Here is a 24788-nt window from a genome sequence, read left to right as displayed (position 1 = left end):
CTGCTCTAATATTATATATTCAAAGAGAAGAGAACGTGTGACTCGTGCAGGGGCGGAAATGTTGATAACGTAAGATGTGTTGAGTTATGCGTCCTCCAAAACTTGACGGACTCTAAGATATATTTTAATGGACTTGAGAATAAATTTGACGAATTTTAATTTAAAATATCATGTTCTTTGCCTTTCAAATGTCAGGCCTATAAGCTTAAGATGTAGCATCCATCTATTGCCATGCTTGCAGAGAAATAAGGTAATTCACCATATGTATGATAAGCTCAAACAGCATCATTCCGTAGCCATACACGTCTATTTTTGCTTTGATGGTTACGGATACCACTCAGGGGAAAGCTGCCTTCTAGTTCCCATCAAGGTTGTAAAAAATTTACGAAAATCACAACCAACCTGCTTCACCTACCCAATATCTGCAAATTAATTCTTGGCATATTTAGGCATCTGAAAGAGTGTTTTTTGGTTTAGCGTCACAATATGTAATGCAGTTTCTGCATATCCCATGCAGGTGAACTAACCATATAGCAGTCCCTAATGCAATGCTATACCTTGTCTAACACAATCAATCTTTACCAGCATGACATAACTCGCACATCGGGCCATATGCTTAGATAATATCCAAAAGGGGGCTCCCTGATAGTAGTTGTTAATGATTCCTTTGTCCAGCTTGTCCTTACGATATCTGCCCAGTTAAACTTTGGCACAGGATGCCTCACATTAGAACCTTCTCTTGTAACTTCCAGGAATTAATTTAGGGAAGTATGAACGCAGGACGACCTATGTGGACAGAGTGCTATAGTAGAACAACATTTGGCTATATAGGATATCAAAAACTTGTCATTTGAATGCATCACATGTAGCATTTTGTTTGAGAGAACAGTACAGAGACTCAGAGAGATGGTCCCCTTGATTGAAGACGCAATTTATGAAGATGGCCCTCTCTATGTTAAACATCAATAAAAGACTATATCATTATTGTGAACGAATATGACATACATCCAGCTTTCTTCTTCCTTATAATCAGGGCATTCAAAATTTTCGTAGAATTTAATTCTTCAACAACTATAGTAAATGCAAACTGAAGCCACCATGTATTACACGCAAACTTGTGTTGTTGCTGGATATTCTAGTAGTTGGGTTATTACATATTAGTTCAAAACCTTGTATCAAAAACAAGCTTTACTACCGTGGATGGTGAAGTTTTTATGAACTAAGCTTATTGAGCAAAAAGTAAGAAAGGGCTAAACAATATTAACACAAATAACATGCAAAGTTTAACAAATCAAATGATACGATAAGCCATCTGTTCATACATATCTTACAAAACACACCGCAGAAGAAAGTTCAATGTACACTTGTGACAGCAGGCTAAATGACGTTTTTAACGCCACCTTCAGACCTAGGAACGTTTCTTGCTTTTGATTCGTGTAGAATTCAAGAATCTCAACAATCTTAGTGCTCACACTCATGGATGTACGTACACATGCAGATTTGCTTCATAGATTTTTGTAATGCTGTTTCATTTTGCCAAGTTTTTCGAACATCTGTGCATATTATTATAAACATACACCTAATTAGTTAATATTAAATACTTATACTCAAATAAATGCATTTACCTGCGGGAATACAATCAAAGCAATGCTAAAACGCACCCTCATCCTGGAGTCTTCAGGGGATCTTGGGTATTTCTTTTGAAGTATTGCTTCTGGACAGGGGAGGATGACTCATCGGTAAAGAAAACAATTTCATCTTCATTGTCAAGAAAGACTTGAAGTCCTCGTGGATCTGGAGGCAAGTCCACATCTAAGACCCCTTCAAGAATTTGAACTATCTGGCCCATTGATGGCCTAATATTTTCGTCGTCTTGGATGCACCAACAAGCAACTCTACATATTCTTTTTACTTCTTCTACATCAGCAACCCGGTTTAAATTGGGATCCAATATGCCAAGGATGTCGCCTCCATTTATTATCACTTTTGCAGCGCTTGTCGGAAAGAAGTTGATTTTCCCATTTGTATGCTGCACATTTCGCCTACCAGACACAAACTCAAAGAGCATCATTCCATAGCTATACACATCTGCTTTTGCTGTTACGGGTGCGCCTGATATCCATTCTGGTGCAAGGTACCCTCTAGTCCCTCTCATGGTGGTCAAAACCCTACTAAAATCACGCCCAACCAGCTTTGCTAGACCAAAATCTGCAACTTTAGGGCACATATGAGTATCCAGAAGAATGTTTTCAGGTTTTACATCACAATGTATGATGCAATCCCTGCATTTTTCATGCAGATAAACCAATCCTCTCGCTGTCCCTAATGCAATCTCATACCTTGTTCTCCAGGACAATATACCTTTGCTCTTCTCTGTGTTGAAGATATGAGAATCCAGTGATCCATTGGATGCATACTCATACACCAACAACTTGTTTTTACCTTCAGAACAGAAACCACGAAGATGCACAAGATTTACATGTTGAATGAAGCCAATGGTGCTGATTTCATTGCGGAATTGCTTCTCTCCCTGCCTAATGCCCTCCAGCTTCTTCACTGCTACGACTGTTGAATCAGTCAATGTTCCCTTGAAAACCGATCCAAAACCTCCCCTCCCCAGCATTTCAGAGAAGTTTTTTGTTGCAGTTTGCAAATCTTTAAAACCAAATGCCGCCACTGTGCCTTCTACAGGTTTAGCAATCTCAGTGGCTCTCCCTAATTTCCCCCTTCTAATTGCAATAAAAATAAGGCTTGCGATGACAATTGCAACTACAACTGAACCTCCAACAGCGCCATAAAGAATTCCCTTGTTACTTTTTGAGAACTTGGATGAATGGAGTCTAATGTAGATGACTTTTCCATTGATGTCGTCTACAGCTAGCTGCTGCATATTAAAGAGCTCCCCACTCCAAGTAAAACAGGCATTAGTGTTGTAAGCATATGCAGTGCAATAAATATTGCTCAAGCAGATGGATTTGCAGCCTGCGGCATTCCTAACTACGACAACTCGAGGATTATCAGGAAATTTCATAGAAGGATACTCACCAAAGGTATCCGCTTTCTTATTGCTAGTGTTTGTATTGCCACGCTCCAATTTAGTAATTCTCTCACAACCACCAGAGTAATCTTTCAATCTCCAGCTTTTCTCAAACCTACCCTTGAAGCCAAGCAAGCAGTTACAGACAGGAAACGACAAGGCATTGCAGACACCATATGCTCCACAATAAGCATCAACTTCGCACTGTGTTTTTGGTTCAGACCAAATTAAAAACCACTTCTGCACATTATCCAACCATGTGAGTTGCTTGATTTGCCCAGTATAATCCATAATAAATCTAGCAATATATGGTGAAGTATTTATTAAAGAATATGTGAAATAGGCATCAGTCTCGGTAGATGTATAGTTAAAATTAAACAGAAATCTCTTGCCCATTTCAGGAACATTACTAAATATCTGGCCATTCCATGCTCCACTAGCCCATATCTGCTGAGACATGTTCCACCTAATCATATATTGATTTCCAATTGGATCTAGTTCCAAAGTGTACAATCCAGGAGTTGGATCTTCTGAATTCTTCCAGGAAGTAAGAATCTGCTTCCTGTTTGTACGTTTATCGTATCCAATCTTACTACCTGGCAACCATGTATCAGAAGGGTAGTCCCAACTCTGCCATGATGTTGTATTTGATCCATTTCTCAAAACTAAGTTCCCTTCATGAAGAAGTACTGCAACTACACTGGAGGACTTAAATTCTGTGTTTGTCGACCAAACTTCAGTTTGCGTTTCATCCAAAAGCACCAAGTTACCATCTACAAGTTTCAGCTTAGAAGAGTACTTATCCATGACGGGCCTCTCTCGGTTAGCTACCCATACAACAGTTTTATCTGAAACCTTCTTGAACCATATACCAATATAGTACTTGGAAGAGTTGCCTGCCTCGAAAAACCCAAGCTCGAAATTTCCGCCTGAAGAGACAATGGTCTGATTGCCAGAGAGAGACCGGTTACTTAGTATGCTATCACCTCCAAGAGAGAAGTGAAAGTTTATAAGTAAGAAACATAACAGAAGCAATATTGAGACAAAACAAGAACTGTTATTAGCACTCATGGCTTGCTATGAAGTTTGCATGGTTTTTGGTTGTTTTTTTCCGGGAATTTAGTTCAAGTAGAAGCAACATGTATGAATAACCTTCGTCGGTGACAACTGAAATAATTGATTAACCACGTCAAGGGCAATATGCTGGCAATAATAAATATACAGCATAGCAGCCCGACTTGCACTCGTGCAATGCGATGTATGCAGATTTACGCACACATCAGTCGGACAATAAAACACTATTACAATTGATTAGGCTGCATGTTAGTTTTTAATTTTGAAAATGACTGTTCAACAATATTTTGCTGCATTTTTAATAATGACCGCTGCACATTGATAATTTATGCATGTACTATTTGTTGTGCCTAAAATTGGTCGTGGCCGGATTTATGGCCCATGAAGGGAAGTGGGCTTTGTGGATGACAAAACATGGGGTATTGAACCCGAGTGTGTTGTGGGGTATATACGCAAGTTGGGGATTGCCTTGCTGCAGAGGTATTAGCAAAGGAAGGCTAGAAGCACACTTAGAGGATGTCAAATACCCTAGGGTTTCTGGGGTATGCCAAGACACCAGGGTCTTCAGGGTATACTGCTTAGCTGGGACTATGCAGATGACGGTAAGAGGCCTGCAGTGGCAGTGTTGTGGTCGAAAACGAACTCTACAAGGGGACAGCAAGAAGGAAACGACTCCTAACATGCTACAATTGCATGTAAACGGATTTGTACAAAGTATGCATGGAATATGCATACATTTAATTGATAAATACAATAATTACATGGATAAATAAAGGTTAGTGGTGTATTAGAAGTAGGACTCTCTTATCCTAGCCTAAACCTAGCTGGATAAGGATCAAGAACAGCCCTAAGCTTGGGCAAAAACGTGGTTGGCAAATCTGATGAGGAGTCCTACAGCAACTAGAACTACATGCGGACTTGATTCCTATAAATATAGGATATGTAGGTCATTTGCGGGATTACACACTCTACTAATAATTGAGTAGAAGCATTCTGTGAGATCTCTCGAGTACGTCTATGATTGAGTAGGAATTATTCAGTCACCATATCTCGGGAACCTTGCAAATTCAGTCCAAACGCAACCTTGCTTGCCACCGGATTCCGGCGAGTTAGGCGTATACAGCTGTCACGAATAGGCCGTCGATCAGGCGATTTCCCGTTATTTCAGCGATTTTCTCCAAAAAGTTTTGTACCATTTTCCTCTCACAACATTTCTGGCGCTAGAAGGAGGGGAATATCGTGCTTGAATTAATCTCTAGAGAGGAGTGATGTCGGGAAGTTCCGGTAATGAACGAACACCAAACGAGAGTTATAATGACCGTGAAGAGGGAGATGGAGGAGTTACGAATTCGGAGCTCCTCAGGAAAATTGAACAGATGAGTCAAAAGATTGTTTCCTTGGAGAAGAAGTCTCTAAGAATGAAAAGGTGGAGGCGAAAATATGATGGTAGCGGCCAAAAAGCTAAAAAGGCTCAAGTCTCGCCGGTTCGCCTTAACTTTGATGATGAAGAAGAGGACCTGGAAGACGATAAGAAGAAACCAACATTTTCTGACGTTGAAACTGATCAGGAAAATCCCGATTGGGATACCGATGAGGAGGATTATCGCGAGTCCGAGGGCTCCCCCACACGTAGCATCAGCGTGTTTGATAGGATGGGTGAAAAGTTGAGTAACAAGGACCTGCGTTATAAGCTGATGGAGACGCGAGATAGAGCTGAATGGAGAACACAAACAGAGAAATCAGCCTCGAAGGGGTCTCAAAGAGAAAAAACAGTCTCTCGGGCTTCTCGGAGGGAGAAATCAGGTTCTCGGTCTCATACCCAGGACCGAAGATCCCATTCAGTGAAGACCCCGGTTGTGGAAGAGGAGGAGCGCAGTGCTAGCTCTCATCATAATTCTGTGATACCCTCCAATGGGGATTCCACTGATAACTCAGATGCTGAGGGTAGTCTCTTCTCGGATGGAGAAGACAAGCAATATAAGGTGAAAGACTTGAGGGTAGCCCTGAGAAGGTTAAAGGCCGAAAAGTATGCACGCTCTAGTTTGACTATTACATCCCCCTTTACCAGAAGAGTTAGAGACTCTCTTCTTCCGCATTCTTACAGGGGGGTAGGGGACTTAAAGTTCAGTGGAATCACAGACCCTGTGGAATATTTGAGCCGCTTTAACACGGAAATGGAGGTATACCAAATTAATGACTTGACTAAGTGTCGTCTACTAGCTGCTACACTAAGGGATAACGCTCACCAGTGGTTTAAGAGGCTTTCAGCTAATTCAATTAGGTCCTGGAGGCAAATGAGCGAAATGTTCCTGTCCCAATTCCGGGCATCGGTAGCATACGCCCCACCTTCCAATACGCTGGCAAATATCAAGCAAAAGGATAATGAGACTTTGAACGAGTACCTGAAGCGTTTTAACGATGAAGTACCCAAAGTGAGGAAAGCCTCAGAAGAGACTTATAAGAATTTTCTGATAGCCGGGGTTAAGCCAGGAACGGATTTCTGGAAAGAACTTCAACGGTGAGAGCCAAGGACTCTAGCAGCCTTCTATGCCAAGGCAGAGCCCCACAAGGTGGTGGAGGAATCTCTGGCTTAACTCAAAAGGGACAATAACCCAGGAGGCTCGGGAAATTGGGGTAAAAATAAAAGGAATAGGTCCTATAGCCCCAAAGGAAGGGGGTATGCTCGTAGAACCTCATATGGGACGACCCCGTATAGTGGAAACCAGACGGAAAAGTCAGAAAAGGATGATAAGAAAGCCCCAATTACGGTGAATACCGCTGGCTCTCAAAGGAGCAGAAGTTATAAATATCCCCCCAAAAGAGAGGCTGTTAGGTATACGGAGTATACCCCCTTAACTGCCCCAATAGGGCATATCCATGAAGTTGGGGAAAAAAGTGGCATTTTCCGTAAACCAGCCCAAAATGGACCGCCTGGAAGGAAGGATATGGCTCGATATTGTGCTTTCCATGATGTTAATGGACATGAGACGGCGGAATGTCGTCACTTGAAGGACCACATAGAGGATCTGATTAGAAAAGGGTTTCCGACGAAATTTGTAGCTGAAGAAGCTAAAAGGTATAAAGACGATAAGGCGGGAAAAGAAGGGGAAAAAGAAAATCCCGAGAGACCCGTAAGGGCCAAAAGCATCCATACTATCATCGGAGGTCCTTACATCGGGGGCTCAAGCCGAAATGCCATGAAGAATTACGCTCACGAGGCCAATCCTCACTAATGTCTGTAATCTGTCAGAGAGGCCACCCAAGTACTTTAAGGGGGAATCAGCCGACGTAACCTTCAGAGAGGCAGACGCCCGACACGTGCATCACCCCCACAACGATGCCTTAGTCGTAAATGCTTTAATTGGAGGAGCTAATGTATACAGAATGTTGGTGGATAATGGGAGTTCCGTCAACATCCTAGCCTATAGCACTTACCAGAAAATGGGGCTAGTAGACAGTGAATTATTACCCTGCTATAATGATGTGTACGGATTTACTGATCCCCCCGTCTTGGTGGTGGGGCGAATTAAATTGCCTGTTACCTTGGGGGAAGAGCCTCGGACAGCCACGCGAATCACCGAGTTTATAGTGGTAAATGAAGATATCTCCTATAATGGGATTATTGGCAAACCCCTGCTAAGGGAAATGAGAATTATTACGTCTATTCATCACTTCTCTATAAAGGGCTGTCATGCAGACTCTAGGGAATGTTACAGCAGAGCTCTGCATATGGCTATGCGAGCAAGTAGGCATCTGTTTGATGGGGGTTCAAGTGAAGAGTGCTACCGATATTTAGAGTCGTATAATGAGAAAAATGGAAATACCCCTCAAGAGTGGAAAGTGAAGTCAAAAAGAGAATCTTGCAATGCAATTATGATTGTGAAACACCCCGGTGAGGAGCCATACACGGATATTGCCTCTTTTCAGGGGGTAATTACCCGTAAAGAAGTACTCTTGTTGGAGGCCCCGAAAATTGGGAAAATCACAGAAGTTATAGAACCCCTGGTGGAGGGGGTAGTTGAAGAGGTCAATGACAGTGATTTTGAAAACCTTGATGCCAGTGATGCTTTACCCGAGAAAGAGGAAACTAAAGAGGCTCAACCTGGGGTGGAAATAGACCTTGATCCTCGAATGCCGGAATCGAGTGAAAAGGCAGGTGCAGCTGGAGACACCGTCTCAGTTATGGTAGATGATTTTGATCCGACAAAGGAACTCAAAATTGGAAAACAGCTAAGTGTCGAATTGCAGATAGCCCTGACATCATTCTTGAAGAAGAACCTGGATGTCTTTGCATGGAGTCATTCTGACATGATAGGGGTGGATCCTAAAATCATGTGTCACCATCTGAATATTGACCCCGATAAGAGGGCTGTAAGGCAGAAAAGAAGGGCTATGAGTGGAGAAAGGGCTTCAGCTCTGAAAGAATAAGTCGATCGATTATTGAAAGCCGGCCTAGTAAGGGAATCATTCTACCCCATGTGGCTGGCGAATCCTGTCTTGGTTAAGAAGCCTAATGGAAAATGGCGCACATGTGTGGACTTCACTGATTTGAAAAAGGCCTGCCCAAAAGATAGTTTTCCATTACCTCGTATTGATCAGCTAGTGGATTCAATGGCAGGTCATGCCCTTCTGAGCTTCATGGATGCGTACTCGGGGTATAATCAAATCCCTATGTATGAGCCGGATCAAGAACATACATCATTCATTACTGACAGAGGGCTATATTGCTATATTGGAATGCCATTCGGCCTGGTTAATGTTGGGGCTACCTATCAAAGGCTAGTCAATATGATGTTTAAGAACCAAATTGGAAGAACCATGGAGGTATACGTAGACGATATGTTAGTAAAGTCAAAGGTGGCAAGGGATCATGTAATACACCTTTCATAAATGTTTGACATATTAAGACAATTCAGGATGAAGCTAAACCCCCAAAAGTGTGTATTCGGGGTAGAGTCGGGGAAATTCTTGGGATTCATAGTGAACCACAGGGGTATTGAGGCAAACCCCGCTAAAATCAAAGCGCTATTAGAAATGAGATCCCCTCAGAACGTTCGAGAGGTGCAAAGCCTTACGGGGAGGATAGCGGCCTTAAACCGATTTGTCTCTAAGTCATCGGACAAATGCAAGGAGTTCTTCTCAGCTATCAAAAAGGGAAAGAACTTTGAGTGGACAGCCGAATATGAAGAGGCCTTCACCAAAATCAAGGAACAGCTAGGGAATCCCCCGTTGTTGTCTAAGCCCTTGGAGGGAGAAACCCTACTGCTGTACTTAGCTGTCTCAGACTATTCAATCAGTGCAGTATTGGTCTGGGAAGATGAGCAGGTGCAATACCCTGTTTATTACGTGAACAAGAGACTATTGGACGCTGAGACCCGGTACACGAATATGGAAAAATTGGCCTATGCCCTAATTTTAGCCTTAAGGAAGTTGAGGCCGTATTTTCAAGCACATCGGGTGGAAGTCAGAACTTCATTTCCCCTAAGGCAGGTTATGCACAAATCTGAAGCTTCGGGAAGGATGATGAAATGGGCTGTCGAGCTGGGGTAATTTGATGTGGAGTATAAGCCTAGGACTGCTATTAAGGGGCAAGCTTTGGTCGATTTCTTCCTGGAATTCCCCTCTTCTTGTGAAGTAAGTGGGAATGAATGCGTCACTGAATCAACACCTATGGAAATCCCCATGGAAAATTGCTCACCTTGGTGGACTTTGTATGTTGATGGGACTGTGAATGGGAATGGAGCAGGCTCGGTTATAGTGATGGTTAGCCCTGAAGGGCATAAACTCCAAAGTTCTATTCACTTTGGATTCAAGGCAACCAATAACGATGCAGAATACGAGGTACTAATAGCAGGATTGAAGCTGGCCCTCGAGATGAAAGTTGAGAATCTAAATGTGTTTAGTGATTCGATGCTAGTGGTTGGACATATTAAAGGAGGCTTTCAGGCTAGAGGCCCCCGTACTGACCTATACATAAGGCATGCACAAGAGCTGATGGGTAAATTCAAGGAAGTTAACCTGGAATAAATTCCCCGCGTATAAAATGCGGATGCAGATGCCTTGGCTAAACTAGGATCTCAAAGGGAGGCTACACTGTTGGGAGTAATACCCCTGGAGATCCAAAAGCAGCCTAGTATCTTTCAGGCTGAGGCCATGGGGGTAGAAGTCCAAAGGGAAGAGTAATGGGTCACCCCCATTTTGGACTATATCACAAAAGGAACACTCCATGTGGACAAAGATGAGGCTAGGAGGGTTAAGTACAAGACAGCAAGGTATGTTATCTACAATGAAAATCTGTACAAAAGGGGTTTTAACAGGCCTCTTTTAAGGTGTGTAGCTGGAGACGAATGTGACTACATTATGCGGGAGGTACATGGGGGTATTTGCGGAAACCATGTAGGAGGAACTTCTTTTGCCCATAAGATATTGAGACAGGGATATTACTGGCCAACTCTATAGAAAGACACCCATGAGTTCGCCCGCGCGTGTGATCGATGCCAAAGGTTTGCTAACCTAAATAGTAACCCTGTTGTACCTTTGAAGCAAATCACTAGCCCTTGGCCCTTTGCTGTCTGGGGGATAGACCTGATTGGGGAATTACCTAAAGGAAAAGGTGGGGTAAAGTACGCTATAGTAGCCGTTGATTATTTTACCAAGTGGGCAGAGGTTGAGCCATTGGCTACCATTACTGCAGCCAAGTTGAAGGAATTCATTTTTCGGGCCATTGTGTGCAGATTCGGAGTCCCTTATAAGTTGATCTCGGACAATGGGAAGCAATTCGACAGTAAGGAAATGCGAAAGCAATGGGCAAACTGAAGCGGTGAATAAGATAATTAAGCATACCCTCAAGGCCAAGCTGGAGGAGAAGAAGGGGTATTGGCCTGAAGAACTGCCCATGGTGTTATGGTCTTATAATACTACGCCCAGGACAACCACTGGAGAATCCCCATTCACTTTGGCTTACGGATGTGAGGCTATGGTTCCTGTGGAGATAGGCTCTGGGTCATTCAGGCGTGATAATTATAACCCCATGGATAATGAGGTTAATCATCGGCTGAAGCTAGCTGCCTACCAGCAAAGAAACCGTAAGTACTTTGACAAGAAGGTTAAAGCCCGACCGTTGCAGGTTGGGGACCTCGTCCTAAGGAAGGTATTTCCCAACAGGACATGGAGCCTTCGGGGCAAATTGGGAAGGCCTGTATAAAATAAAAATTATCTTGTGGGAAGGCACGTATCATCTGGAAAATTTGGACGGGAAATTGCTTCAACGGGCGTGGAACGCTGAACTCTTGAAGAAGTACTATCAGTAAACCAATCAAGGTAATTCTCTCATAGGCCTCTTTCAGGCTATAGGATAAATAAAGATAGCCCATTAGTTAGGGCTATTATGTTTTAGGGATTATTCGTTTAGCTTATTAACCTGTTTCGGTAGACAGCCAGGAGGTAGTGCATGTACACCTTCGGGGGAAACACGTTCAGGCAATTTGCCTTAATAAATCATGACTTGTTTTTACGTTATCTACTTCTGGCATATCGACTATTGTTTTTGTTTTTGCATAATCATCGCAGTTAAGCCCATATGTTTAAAATAAATATAACATGATTACTTAGAATATAATTGCTCTGAGGAATGTGAATGTTTCTTGATATGAAAATTCCTGCTTTAGTTCTTCACCATAAAAATTATTGATGCTAAAGAACTCGGGGGGGTAGTAGCATGCATATATGGGCACATACATTTATCTTGTCTAGCCTTGAAATGGGATAATTTTAAGCAAAAATTAATAACTTGGAATAAAAGTGTATAGGCATATACACTTATTTTGAATAGCCTTGGAATAGGATGGCCACAAGGAAAATTAAAAATTTAATGTTTTATTGAAAATAGAATATTATGAATGGATAAAAATGAATTTAACATGGATTATGTTGGAACGGATTCGGAGAACCTGGGGACACTAGGGCTATACGAATCTCGGATAATGGCTAAGGGCTGCATATGGATTTGGAAAGCCTGGAATGCGTAAGACTCAAAATGAAGTAAGGATACTTCAAAACCTGTCTCTAACATAAAGTGGAATAACTTCAGGACCTGTTAATCAGGAAACACAAGGGCTAGTGGGAAAGCCCAGGGGATATATGGGTACCTTGGAATTCTATAAAATAAATATAGATATATTGGTCACCCGGGAAATGGATAAGTGTGGAATACACTAAAGTCGGGCTTAGGAATATTGTAATAATACATGTTATATAAAATCTAGTGAGACAGGTCATATACATGTTTAAGGCTCGGGGGGTACGCAAGATAGAAAAATGATTGCACAATATTACCCCTGAAAGTTGAGCTTATTTGTGGAGAATTATCCACAGGAAGAGTAAGGAATTTACTCATGGAAAGGTAAGGAATTTACCCATGGAAGGTAAGGAATTTACCCATAGAAAGGTAAGGAATTTACCTATGGAAAGGTAAAGAAATTATTCTCAAAATATACTACAAGAAATCATAACTTAATAAAAATTTGGAGTGATATCATATGGTGATAACAAAATCCTACTTATGGTCTACGGGCATAAGGTGCGGCTTAGGCTCGCTATGATAAGTGGAATATGTATTCCTAAGGCAATATACCTAGGGGATATACGGGAATGAATATGGGTTATTATCCCAGGATAATATAGCTAGGGTGTGTGTAAAATTCTAACAGGTTGGTTATTTTAAGACTGACCTAAAGGCATATATCACAAGTTGATATTAACCTACTAGGGAATACCCTAGAGTATGCATGGAAACACTTAAGGAAAGATGGCACATAATCTAATTAGAGAAGCGACATAGAGTGGATCAAGTCGTTAAAAATTACAACCTGCAAGGCATTCAGAGGTGCCCGCACCCTCATCCAGATGAAACCAAGTCTTGGCACAAAGGCCCGAGATAATGAAAATTAAGGAAACAATAAAATCCACCCCACATCGGGGTATTAAAGTTCATGGTCTAGCCAAGGAAAATATTAAAACATACGAACCCTCAAGGGTGGGAGTAGCTCCAGACGCGTCAACAGCGGGGGAAGGCTCTTTTTCCTCGACGTCCTTTTCTGGAGATTCAACAGCTGGGGGTCAATGACCAAAGGTTTCACACTAAGGGTCTGCTCCATGATCTGGGTGTCTGAGGCTTCTTCACTAGCAGCCTTGATCACACCCCCGACGGGGTCAACCTTTGAAACATACCCCCTCTTTGGCCTTTTGAGCCTTCACCTCTTCCAGAACTTCTGCGGCCTCTGGCCCTAGCTTAGCCCAGGGGATATCAGGGAATTTCTTATACGCTGTCTTCACACAGTCCTTAATACCAGCCTCACGGCCAGTATTAAAGACCAGCTTTTCCCTAGCCACTCGAGCCTCGCCAGATAAGCTCTCAACCTGTAAACTCAAACTCTCAACCTGCTTGGATAAACTTTTCTTCTCCTTCTGACACACCTGTAGGGATTTGGATAGGGACCCTTTTTCTTTCTTCAAATTGGCCTCAGATAGCTTCAACTTCGTCACAATCTCCTCAAAGCCGTTAACCTCGGTCTCTTTCCCTGACAGGCTAGTTTTAAGCTGCTTAATTTCCTCCCTTAGCTTCTTGTCGCTGCTAGCCACCTCTGCAATCTGCTCCCCAAACTTCATATCTAAGAACAGAGCCTTTGCGCTAGCCAAGGACCGGTTGCGGGCAGCGTCCACCAACCTCAGCTTGTCCCACTATGCTGCAGCTGCCTCTGGGATCTGGTTTCCCACCTGTTAGGTCCCAATGTGTTTGTAGAAGGGGGGGTTGAATACAAACTATACCTTTTAATCGAATTTAGTGCGGAATAAAAATGTGAAACAAAATTCAAGTTAAATAAGAATATTATTAAACTTGAAAGGTGTTACAACAACGGTATCGATTACAAGGGATTAATCTCAAATTAATTATCACAAATCTAGAATAAATTTGACATGAACTTTTTCTATTTTTGCAATAAAAAGAATCAAATGCTAAACGCAATTTGAGATTAAGTTCTAGGGATTTTGATCCGCTAGATAGTTACACAAGAACAAGAGAATGATTTCTAGTTGTTTGGATTTAACTTTACTAGCTAGAAATATATGATCTTGAATTTGCAGTAGTGAGATGAAATATTTGGAGTCGGCTGCTTATCTTTTTGTTCTTGAGTTGGTTGAATTGTATTCTGTGGATTGATGAAATGAATCTGTTGCTTCTTTCTTTTATATTCAATCAATATAATCAACTGAACTGGCGAGACAATCGGCAAAACAATTGAATGAACTAGCAAGACTATCGGCAAGACAATTGATTGAACTGGCAAGACTATCGGCAAGACAATTGATTGAACTAGCATGACAATCTGTTGAACTAGTAGAACTTTTGGTATGACAATCTATTTGAGCTGGTATGACTTTCGGTAGGACAATCTGATTGTCATACCGGTTCAATTGATTGTCATGTTGAATTAATATTGAATATAAATTCAAAATCAATTCTGAAAATTCCTAATATTAATTCAGAATTAATTAATCAATTAATTCAATTAATAAATAATTTAATCTTTGCAGATATAATTTATTTTCTTAATTAAACTATATGACTTAATTAATTAATAGAGAATTAATACTACTCTTCAACAGCAACCATTCTTCTGAAAATCTTCTGAAAATCACTATCAATTATAAATCAATTCCACCACTTCAATGTTGACACTCGATGTACTGTCTGGTTCATGAGTGACTAACTTCCGTGACGTTTCTTCATGTCTTGACTTTGATAACTTGATTTTCTTCAGATTAAATCCCTGTAGTTATCTGATACCCTGACAAGATCTCTGTCACTTGATTACATCCACAATCTTGATTTATATCACTGAGGCTTGATCAATTTCTTGAGCTTCTTCCAGTGAAGTAATTCCTCAAGTCTGTAGATGAACATTGTTTCTGAATCCTTTGACAGATGTTACTTTGAGAGATCTCTTTGACGGTAGATCCATTATTTACTTGTTACATTCTTATTTGAGTTGAGTTAAATCCTCGAATAAACAAATAGGCTATGACATATGCCTTTCAATCTCCCCCTATTTGTTTGTTAGACAATAACAACAAATACCTAGAGGATAACTCAACTAACAAATAAGAAAAAGATATAAACAGAAATGCAAAGTAAATAGCAGAAAAGTTCTGGATAACATTTAACATTTTCCAGATTCCAAATAGATGTTCCTCTAGACTGAACATATCTTCAAGTAGTTTCATCTTCTTTTGTACAACCACATTTACTGTTGAGAAGCGCATATATCTCTTGCTTCTCCCCCTATGAGAATCAACTACTTAAAGAAGATCACCTACGTTTACCACATCTCCCGTACAATAGGATCCGCAGATAAAAACCAATGATACTCCCTTTTTGGAAAATAACTTCTTCCCTTACTAGGAAATCACCTTGTGTTTACCACCTCTCCCGTACAATAGGATCCGTAGTTACAAACAAAATGGTGTGGTGTAGTGTACATATGTAGGATCTTTTTCTTCCTCCCTGTTATTTCTCCCCCTTAGTTGAGGAATCCTCCAAACTATTACTTAAGCTTTTATCTTCCCCTTTGAGAAGGAATGTATGACGTTGTCTGAAGAAGTTCTCATATATCACTTGGTTGGAAAAGAAATAACAAGTAGTTTCATCTTTCTTCCTCACTGTGAGTGTGTGATTCTGTTTTAGTGTACCTCATATGTGTTTCACTCTTCTTTCCACTCGTGTTTATACTCATTCTCAAAAGTGTATCACTTCTCTCATAGCTCCAACATTCAGCTGTACCTGCAAGGAAAATCATCTTAGCCATCCTTAAGGAGGTCACAGGTGGTGCAATGGGAGTTCGTAAATCCCCATCCTTGTTAAACTCGTCAGATGAATCCGAGTCATAATCTATAAGTTGCTAGTTTCCCTTTTAGGGTTCCAGATTTGAATTCTGGGAAGGTAAACAATGATCCAACGAATTTAGCATAAAGATCAAAGTTCCCTTCTAATGTCTGTGAAGACATTTCCTTGTGACTCATCAGGTAATATCTGAATCATTTTCAACAAGTTGTCGATCTGCGCCTATGTCAGATCCACTATTCGCAGATGCATCCAGAGGATTTAAGCCTGGGGAGGTAGACACTGACCACTGACATATGGCTATTGGATCAGTATCCTCTCCTAACACCTGTAAAGGCAATTGGTCCATTAAAGAACCTTGAACAATCGAATCTGACCTTAAAATGGTCGAAACTCTTGTTTCCATCAACTCATCCTTTGTGTGTGTAACCTTTTCTTGTGCATCAAGAATTGTTTATGTTTGAGGTGGTGACACTACATCGAATACCCTGGCCGAAAGGCAAATTTCAATAGACGCACCCTGTTGAGAGAATGAATCTAGTAACTGTTTTTGTGCCTTTTCAGCCATTACATCTTTTTGAGAAGATGTATGGGGCTAGCAGTTGTCTCGGTTTAAATGCTACTCATCTATGTAGGAGACAGAGCTGCTGGGTTGACTTCAGAACCTTTCTTATGTGGTGCACTAAGGCACTATCTCCCTCACACTCATTCATACTTCATTTTAGTGGTAAGAGAGTGTTGGTTGGTTTTTTTTCTGTGTTTGTCTTTACAGTCTGGGATAGAAGTTGTGGGTTTTCAACCTCATGACTGTCAATGAAAGAAAGCCATTGGAGACTGAACATGTATCACAGAACATATGACACTATAGAGATAAAATGTACTTAAGATCTATAATGAATGAAAATTATACATTTAATTTTTTGAGAGAAATGATGTACAATAGTGATTTCAAAAGATTTTAAATGAAATAAGAAATCACTAATGTTGAAAGAAGTTTGATTTTCTCCTAAAACTGTCTGCACATATAAAACAATATGTTTGTGCCTAGTGATAAGAGAGTTATTAATATGACGACTCTACTAGTTCATATTAAACTGTAACTTCAGTTAGAGTGCCATACCATGTCCTTGACGATTGCTTGAGTAGTACACTAGTTCATATCAACCTGAAGTGAGATTGTGAAGAAGAGATTGCATAGTCCAATAGATCTGCAGCTGCAAAGTCCATGAATTGTGGTGCACTGACTTCCTCTTTTGACTCACCAACCAGGAGTGCACTTGTACACATCTTACTAGAGTCCAATTCCAAGTGTAATGTGCATCAGGTGCCTGATATGTCGTAATATTCTCAAGTCTCGTCACTGGTGCTATATGTTAGATACTGCTTCCTGATAATAACCTAGCACAATAAACACATTTTCAATGATAATATTTACAGCTTGCAAACAACCATATCCCTCAGTTAAACCATTGTTGTTATCTCCAAAGGTAACCACTGGGTCAGCTTTCTCAACCACATTTGATAGCAGGGCTCTATCTCCGGTCATATGTCTTGACGATCTGGTTGTCAAGAATCCACACTGCCGGTTCCACCTGTTTACTGCCCTGTACTACAAATGGATTAGACCTTCTTCGGAACCCAAACTTGGTTGGGCCCGACATACTTGTAGAATTGACCTTTGTCAGGAAAAACAACATTCTTAACTTTTATATTCTCAACTTTCTCAATGACTGAATATTTGACCTTGTAAACAGCCTTAACAAATTTTTGTTTAGGCTTAGGCACAAATGTCTCCTTTCTAGCCTTAGAAGGACTAGCAGTCTTAGACCTATCATGCTTCCTATTATTCACATGCTGACGAGGAGTAGTCTTATCACTAGAAACATGTTTACCATTAAAATAAGCATACATCAAAGTGAAAGCACAAGACATACAATCAGGAACACCACATACTTTATGAGAGGGATTAACAACAGGCAATTTATGCATGGTAGACATGACATTTTTGTTATCCAACTCATGTGTGTCTGAGTTAATCTCAGTTGCTTTCACAACTTTGACTGGAACTTTCGACACACTTGACTTGGAAACAACCTTCTCATTAGCATGATCTTCAGCACGTATTTTTTCTTGAATAATAAAGGAGGTCTCATCAAATGGTTCAGCAATTGATCCTTTATAGAGGGGTTTATCAACACCCTTAAGCACATGTGGTACTTCCCTACCTTTAGCACAGATATGAGGAGGGGAGTTTATGCCTAATTCTCCAATAGCAGCATTGTAATCAAAACCTATTCCAGATGTTTGGTTAACAGCTTGCTTACTGTAGAACTCTTTAGCCTTCGAACAAGAATTAAAGTAAGTTTTAACCTTAGTCTCAAGACCGGTGATCTTGTCTTTGAGAATAGTTTCGAGTTGTCTATAACAGTTAACTCTATTCTCTAGAAAAGATACTTGTTCTTTTAATTTATCTTGATTAATGTCCACAAGTCTTAATTCATTGACCTCTTTCTCAAGGTCTTTGATCTGCTGACTTAAAAGTTCATTATCACGACGAGCACAATCTAAGGAACCTCTTAGATGATAAACTAATTCAGCATCTGTAAATTTTACCTCTTTTCTTGACGATGAAGTATTTCCATCAATAGCCATAAGAGCAAGATTCCCTTCTTCTTCATCTTCACTATCAGTATCATCCTAGCTTCTTCCCTTTGCCAGATAAGCCCTTTCAGAGTTACTCTTCTGATTTGAATCATAAGAGTTCTTACTTACTTGCTTTGGCTTCCTACATTCTGTGGCAAAGTGTCCCAACTCATTGCAGTTATAGCATTTAATGGTGCTCCGATCTACCATCCCTGTTTTGTATCCACCACTACTGGTGTTAGAGGATGAAGATCCACCTGTCTGGAATCTGTTGTAGTTGGACTTGTACTTGAACTTGGGATTTCTCTTGAATCTGACATTGGAGAATCTCTTGACAATCTGGGCCATTGACTCATCTTCCAATTGCTCCAGCTCTTCCAAGGAGTAAAAATCATCACTTGATTTATTTGTAGTAGGAGGATCATATTTTGCTACTAACATATTTTCCTCGGCCTTGGAAAACTGTACCATTCTCTCTGACTGTTGAGATTGTTGTTGTTGTTGTTGACCTTCAGCTACTAGAGCAGCAGATGTGCTGACCACTCTATCTTTCCCGTAGACTTCCTTCTGCTGAAACTGCTCCAACTCATAGGTTTTTAACACACCATAGAGTCTATCCAAAGAAATCTCACTCAGATCTCTAGCTTCTCTTATGGCAGTGATTCTATGTTCAAGATGAGTTGGCAGTGTTAAAAGGAACTTTTTGTTGATCTCCCTGATTGAATAATATTTACCATTCATGTTCAGGATGTTGATCAAAGCATTGTACCTCTCGAACACTTCAGTAATTCCTTCTCCTGGATTGGATTTAAAATGTTCATACTCAGAGGTTAGGATCTCTAACTTGTTCTCCCTAACTTCCTCTGTACCTTCATTAATCACCTCAATAGTTTCCCACATGTGTTTGGAATTTTTACAGTTCATCACATGTCTGTTCATCAAGGGATCAAGGGAATCAACTAAAATTAATTGAAGGCTGGCATCCAGGGAGGCTTCTTCCTTTTCAGCAGGAGTAAAATCCTCAGGCTCTTTTGCATAGGTTCTAGCCTTGGTAATTACAAAATCATCTTCTATCACCTCTGATTCAATAACCATCGGAATTTTTGGACCCTTCTTTAACAAGTTCAGATATTTGGGATTTGCAACTTGTAAAAACAAGAGCATCTTCTTCTTCCACATAATATAATTTTCTTTATCAAATAGTGGAATTTTAACGGTTCCAACTTTTTGTGAAGTCATTATGAATTTTTGAATAAATAAAAATTCAAGGAGTTGAAAAATCACAAAAGTCTAGGATCTTGATTTGTTCGTTAATCAGAAGGCTCTGATATCAATTGTTAGGTCCTAATGTGTTTGTAGAAGGGGGGTTGAATACAAACTATACCTTTTAATCGAATTTAGTGCGGAATAAAAATGTGAAACAAAATTCAAGTTAAATAAGAATACTATTAAACTTGAAAGGTGTTACAACAACGGTATCGATTACAAGGGATTAATCTCAAATTAATTATCACAAATCTAGAATAAATTTGACATGAACTTTTTCTATTTTTGCAATAAAAAGAATCAAATGCTAAACGCAATTTGAGATTAAGTTCTAGGGATTTTGATCCGCTAGATAGTTACACAAGAACAAGAGAATGATTTCTAGTTGTTTGGATTTAACTTTACTAGCTAGAAATATATGATCTTGAATTTGCAGCAGTGAGATGAAATATTTGGAGTCGGCTGCTTTTCTTTTTGTTCTTGAGTTGGTTGAATTGTATTCTGTGGATTGATGAAATGAATCTGTTGCTTCTTTCTTTTATATTCAATCAATAGAATCAACTGAACTGGCGAGACAATCGGCAAGACAATTGAATGAACTGGCAAGACTATCGGCAAGACAATTGATTGAACTGGCAAGACTATCGGCAAGACAATTGATTGAACTAGCATGACAATCTGTTGAACTAGTAGAACTTTCGGTATGACAATCTATTTGAGCTGGTATGACTTTCGGTAGGACAATCTGATTGTCATACCGGTTCAATTGATTGTCATGCTGAATTAATATTGAATATAAATTCGAAATCAATTCTGAAAATTCCTAATATTAATTTAGAATTAATTAATCAATTAATTCAATTAATAAATAAATTAATCTTTGCAGATATAATTTATTTTCTTAATTAAACTATATGACTTAATTAATTAATAGAGAATTAATATTACTCTTCAACAACAACCATTCTTCTGAAAATCTTCTGAAAATCACTGTCAATTATGAATCAATTCCAGCACTTCAATGTTGACACTCGATGTACTGTCTGGTTCATGAGTGACTAACTTCCGTGACGTTTCTTCATGTCTTGACTTTCATAACTTGATTTTCTTCAGATTAAATCCCTGTAATTATCTGATACCCTGACAAGATCTCTGTCACTTGATTACATCCACAATCTTGATTTATATCACTGAGGCTTGATCAAATTCTTGAGCTTCTTCCAGTGAAGTAATTCCTCAAGTCTGTAGATGAACATTGTTTCTGAATCCTTTGACAGATGTTACTTTGAGAGATCTCTTTGACGGTAGATCCACTATTTACTTGTTACATTCTTATTTGAGTTGAGTTAAATCCTTGAATAAACAAATATGCTATGACATATGTCTTTCACCACCATCTCAAAGAACTTCTGCTTTTTTAGGGAATTGTTGGAGGGGGGATCTTCCAGAGAGGGCTTCAACCTTTTTACGAATCGGGAACCAGAGCTTGCAGGGAGATCTGCAGGAGGGCGAATACTCTTCTTCCTAGGAAGCCCTGTGGAGTGATCTTTTGAAACTTGGTGGGGGGGAGCCTGCGACACGGGGGTGGCCCTCAAAGCAGCTTCAGCCTTCGCATCTTGCCCAAAAGGTCATCATAGCTTGTCAGGTTCTTCACAAAAGACATGTCTGCAATGCAACATAAACACGTTAGCCATAATAGACAGGGAAATAAATGGCATGTAAAAGAGAAATGTGTTAAGCATGCATGTGGATGGGGTACAGGAACATATATTTCTCAACAAGCATAAGAAATTAAGTAAACAAAGGACTATATGAGAAAGGGGTAGAGCCCCTTGGAAGAAGGGTCTCTCCAGCAAGAATGATACCTTGGTTTGGAGTCGCATGCTCCTTGGGTAAACCAAACTTTAACTCACATAAATTTTTTGGGGTAAAAAGACCAGAATCATCCTTTAGGCCCTTGTACTTCTCCAAAATACCCTGGGCTCTAGCTAGTTCTTCTCCTTCCAAGGGAGATTGAACAGGCATATAGGGGGAGTCATTGAAGGCCGTGCGATACGAGGGGCAATCATAACAATACAAAAACTGATTGGCCCAACCTGCCATCGTTTGTCTACAACCTGTCATGCACTTTTCATGATGAACATTCCACAAGGTAAGGTAAAAAAACCCACGAGACCTACCCGATGGCTTTAACCGGTAGAAGTAGCCTAATTCATATATTGTCAAGGTCTCAGAATACTCTTGGTGATAAAGAATGTACATACTCGCAGCTGTGCGGTATGAGTTGGGTGTTAGCTGGTGAGGGGCTAGTCCGTAAAAGTTTAGAATCTCAACAAAAAATGGGTGTAAGGGGAGAGAGAAGCCCTGCTTGAAGAACTGGGCCGATATCACTGCTTTCGGGACAGACTGATATGATTGAAGGTTGTCAAAATTCTGGCACCTTTCGTGGCGTTGAGGTACCTCCAGAGTGCACCCAGGGACTATCTTGTCTGACAGGCTATCAAGGGTCACCAGAGTCATGGAGGGTTTCAGGCAATCGTATAAATCTAATATGTAGTTAAAAAATCGAAGTTAAGTATAACTCTAAAATTTCAACGTATAGTTTTGTTAGGAATGTATGTGCATTAGTTTGATGATATGTTTAACAAAATACTTAAGTAGAAATTTAGTGTCTGTAGCCTCAACGGATAAGACCACTTTGGCTATCCGTTGATGGTGTAGCTTTACTTAGAAATAAGTCTAGTGTTGTAGCATATTTCAGTCTCTGTATTTAAAATGTAATTCTTGGAAGTTGAGAGAAACTATGAGTCATGTTGACTACTAGATGATATGCAGATAGGAAGGCCAATTGTAAATACTTCATGCCTTGTAATTTTGTATAAGTGAAGTGGTATCAACGGATGACTTAAAGACCTTCAACGGATGAGAAGCTAAGCTTCAACGGATGTCTCTAAAGCTTCAACGGATAAAGTCATCAACGGATAACATCCTTCAATGGATGAGTGCATCAACGGATGAAAGCTTCAACGGATAACATCCTTCAACGGATGAGTGCATCAACGGATGAAAGCTTCAACGGATGTTCTGATGATTAGCCGTTGATAAGGGGTAGTTGTACCTACAAACAGAGGCACATGGGTTGATAGAGACAACTGAGATGTGGTAGCCGAATTTCAGGAACAACAGAAAAAGCAGCCGTTCTTCTCTAGTACAAAGATGCAATAGTCAACAAAGTACTGGAGTGAACAGGAAAAGAAGCAAGTGAAGATCTTATTTTATTACTGTATTTTATATTGTTCTTCACTTGTACACTTGGTAATATATAAACCAAGTAGAAGCTAGTAATTAGATGTGAGATTTTCCAGAGCTGTTTAGAAAAATATTGAGAGAAAATTCATCTAGTTTGTACTAGGATGCAGCTGTGATCAACATTGTTTAATCACAGATTTTCTAAAATACCATCTCTGGTGGAACAACAAATCCACCAAAAAAGTTTTTAAGGTCTGTTGTGTTCTTTACATTTGTGCTTGAATATATATCTGTCTGTATTAGCTTAAAGCAATTCACACACTTGTTCTTCTTGAACACACAACTTTCATAAACTGCTCAAAACTTGAAAAAGTTTTGAGATTTACATTCAACCCCCCTTCTGTAAATCTCATTGTTAGTCCACTAGGAATAACAATTGGTATCAGAGCAGGCTCTTGACATACAAAGAGTTTAAAGATCTTGGAATCTAACAAAGATGAGTAAGAAGGATATTGGAGTAAAGATCCCAGTTCTTGACAAAGACAGTTATCACCATTGGAAGGTGAAAATGCACCTTCATCTACTCTCCCAAGATGAAGGTTATGTAAACTGCATTGAGAATGGTCCTCACATTCCCCACAAAGTAGCAACAGTTGCTACAGCCACAGTTGCTGTTGGTCAATCCATTCCAAAACCTAGAGCAGAATGGACAATGGAAGATACAGAAGAAGTCCACAAGGATAAGAAGGCTATGAACATTTTGTTTAATGGTCTTAACATGGATATGTTTGATAATGTGATAAATTGCACAACTGCCAAAGAGGTTTGGGACACAGTTCAACTACTGTGTGAAGGTACAGAACAAGTGAAAGAAAACAAAATGCAGCTTCTCATTCAACAGTATGAATACTTTCATTTTGAAGAAAATGAATCTTTAAATGAAACATTCAATAGGTTCCAAAAGCTGTTGAATGGACTGAAGCTGTATGGAAGAGTGTACCAGGTGAAGGATTCAAATCTTAAATTTTTAAGATCCTTGCCAAAGGAATGGAAACCCATGACTGTCTCCTTAAGAAACTCTCAAGATTATAAGGACTTCACTCTTGAAAGATTGTATGGAATCTTGAAGACTTATGAACTAGAGCTGGAACAGGATGAGGTATTGGAGAAGGGGAGAAGGGGAGAAAGAAAGGAAGTTCAGTTGCATTGGTAGCTGAAGATGAGAGGAAATGCAGACAAGAAACTGCGAGATCTACATCAAACTCCAAAGATGGTATAAGAAATCAGGAATCAAGCAAGGGGAAAGAGCAAGTTGCTGAAAATGAAGACAACTCCAGCCAAGATGACTCAGATGGTATTGATGAGTATCTTGCATTTCTGTCCAGAAGATTTGCAAAGATGAAATTCAAGAAAAACACTAGAGCCACTAAACCTCACAAAAACACTGTGGACAAATCCAAGTTCAAGTGTTTCAATTGTGGTATAAGTGGACACTTTGCAGGTGAGTGCAGAAAGCCAACTTCTGAAAAGAAGAAATTTGAACAAGTAGATTACAAAAAGAAATATTTTGATCTACTCAAGCAAAAGGAGAGGGCTTTCATTACTCAAGAAAGGGACTGG

At 40.0% G+C, this 24788-nt stretch overlaps 1 protein-coding gene across 1 annotated transcript; it reads right to left on the bottom strand.

The window, feature by feature from the left end:
* Window positions 1-1260: 1260 nt before the first annotated feature.
* On the bottom strand, window positions 1261-4246 carry LOC141721009 (G-type lectin S-receptor-like serine/threonine-protein kinase At2g19130). The gene is made up of 2 exons (XM_074523736.1): window positions 1662-4246; window positions 1261-1553 (listed from the first exon to the last, which is right to left on the bottom strand). Exon 1 carries the CDS (start codon window positions 4106-4108, stop codon window positions 1664-1666), a length of 2445 nt encoding a protein of 814 aa, XP_074379837.1. The 5' UTR covers window positions 4109-4246; the 3' UTR covers window positions 1261-1553; window positions 1662-1663.
* Window positions 4247-24788: the final 20542 nt, after the last annotated feature.

This window comes from Apium graveolens, chromosome 4, assembly GCF_009905375.1.
Source record: "Apium graveolens cultivar Ventura chromosome 4, ASM990537v1, whole genome shotgun sequence".
Taxonomy (NCBI): Eukaryota; Viridiplantae; Streptophyta; class Magnoliopsida; order Apiales; family Apiaceae; genus Apium; species Apium graveolens.
The sequence above is the reverse complement of the archived record's forward strand: the minus strand, read 5'-3'. Positions and strand labels throughout refer to the sequence as shown.

Coding starts and splice junctions, on each gene's coding strand:
- LOC141721009 (XM_074523736.1), bottom strand. CDS start 4,108: ATGAGTGCTAATAACAGTTCTTGTTTTGTCTCAATATTGCTTCTGTTA.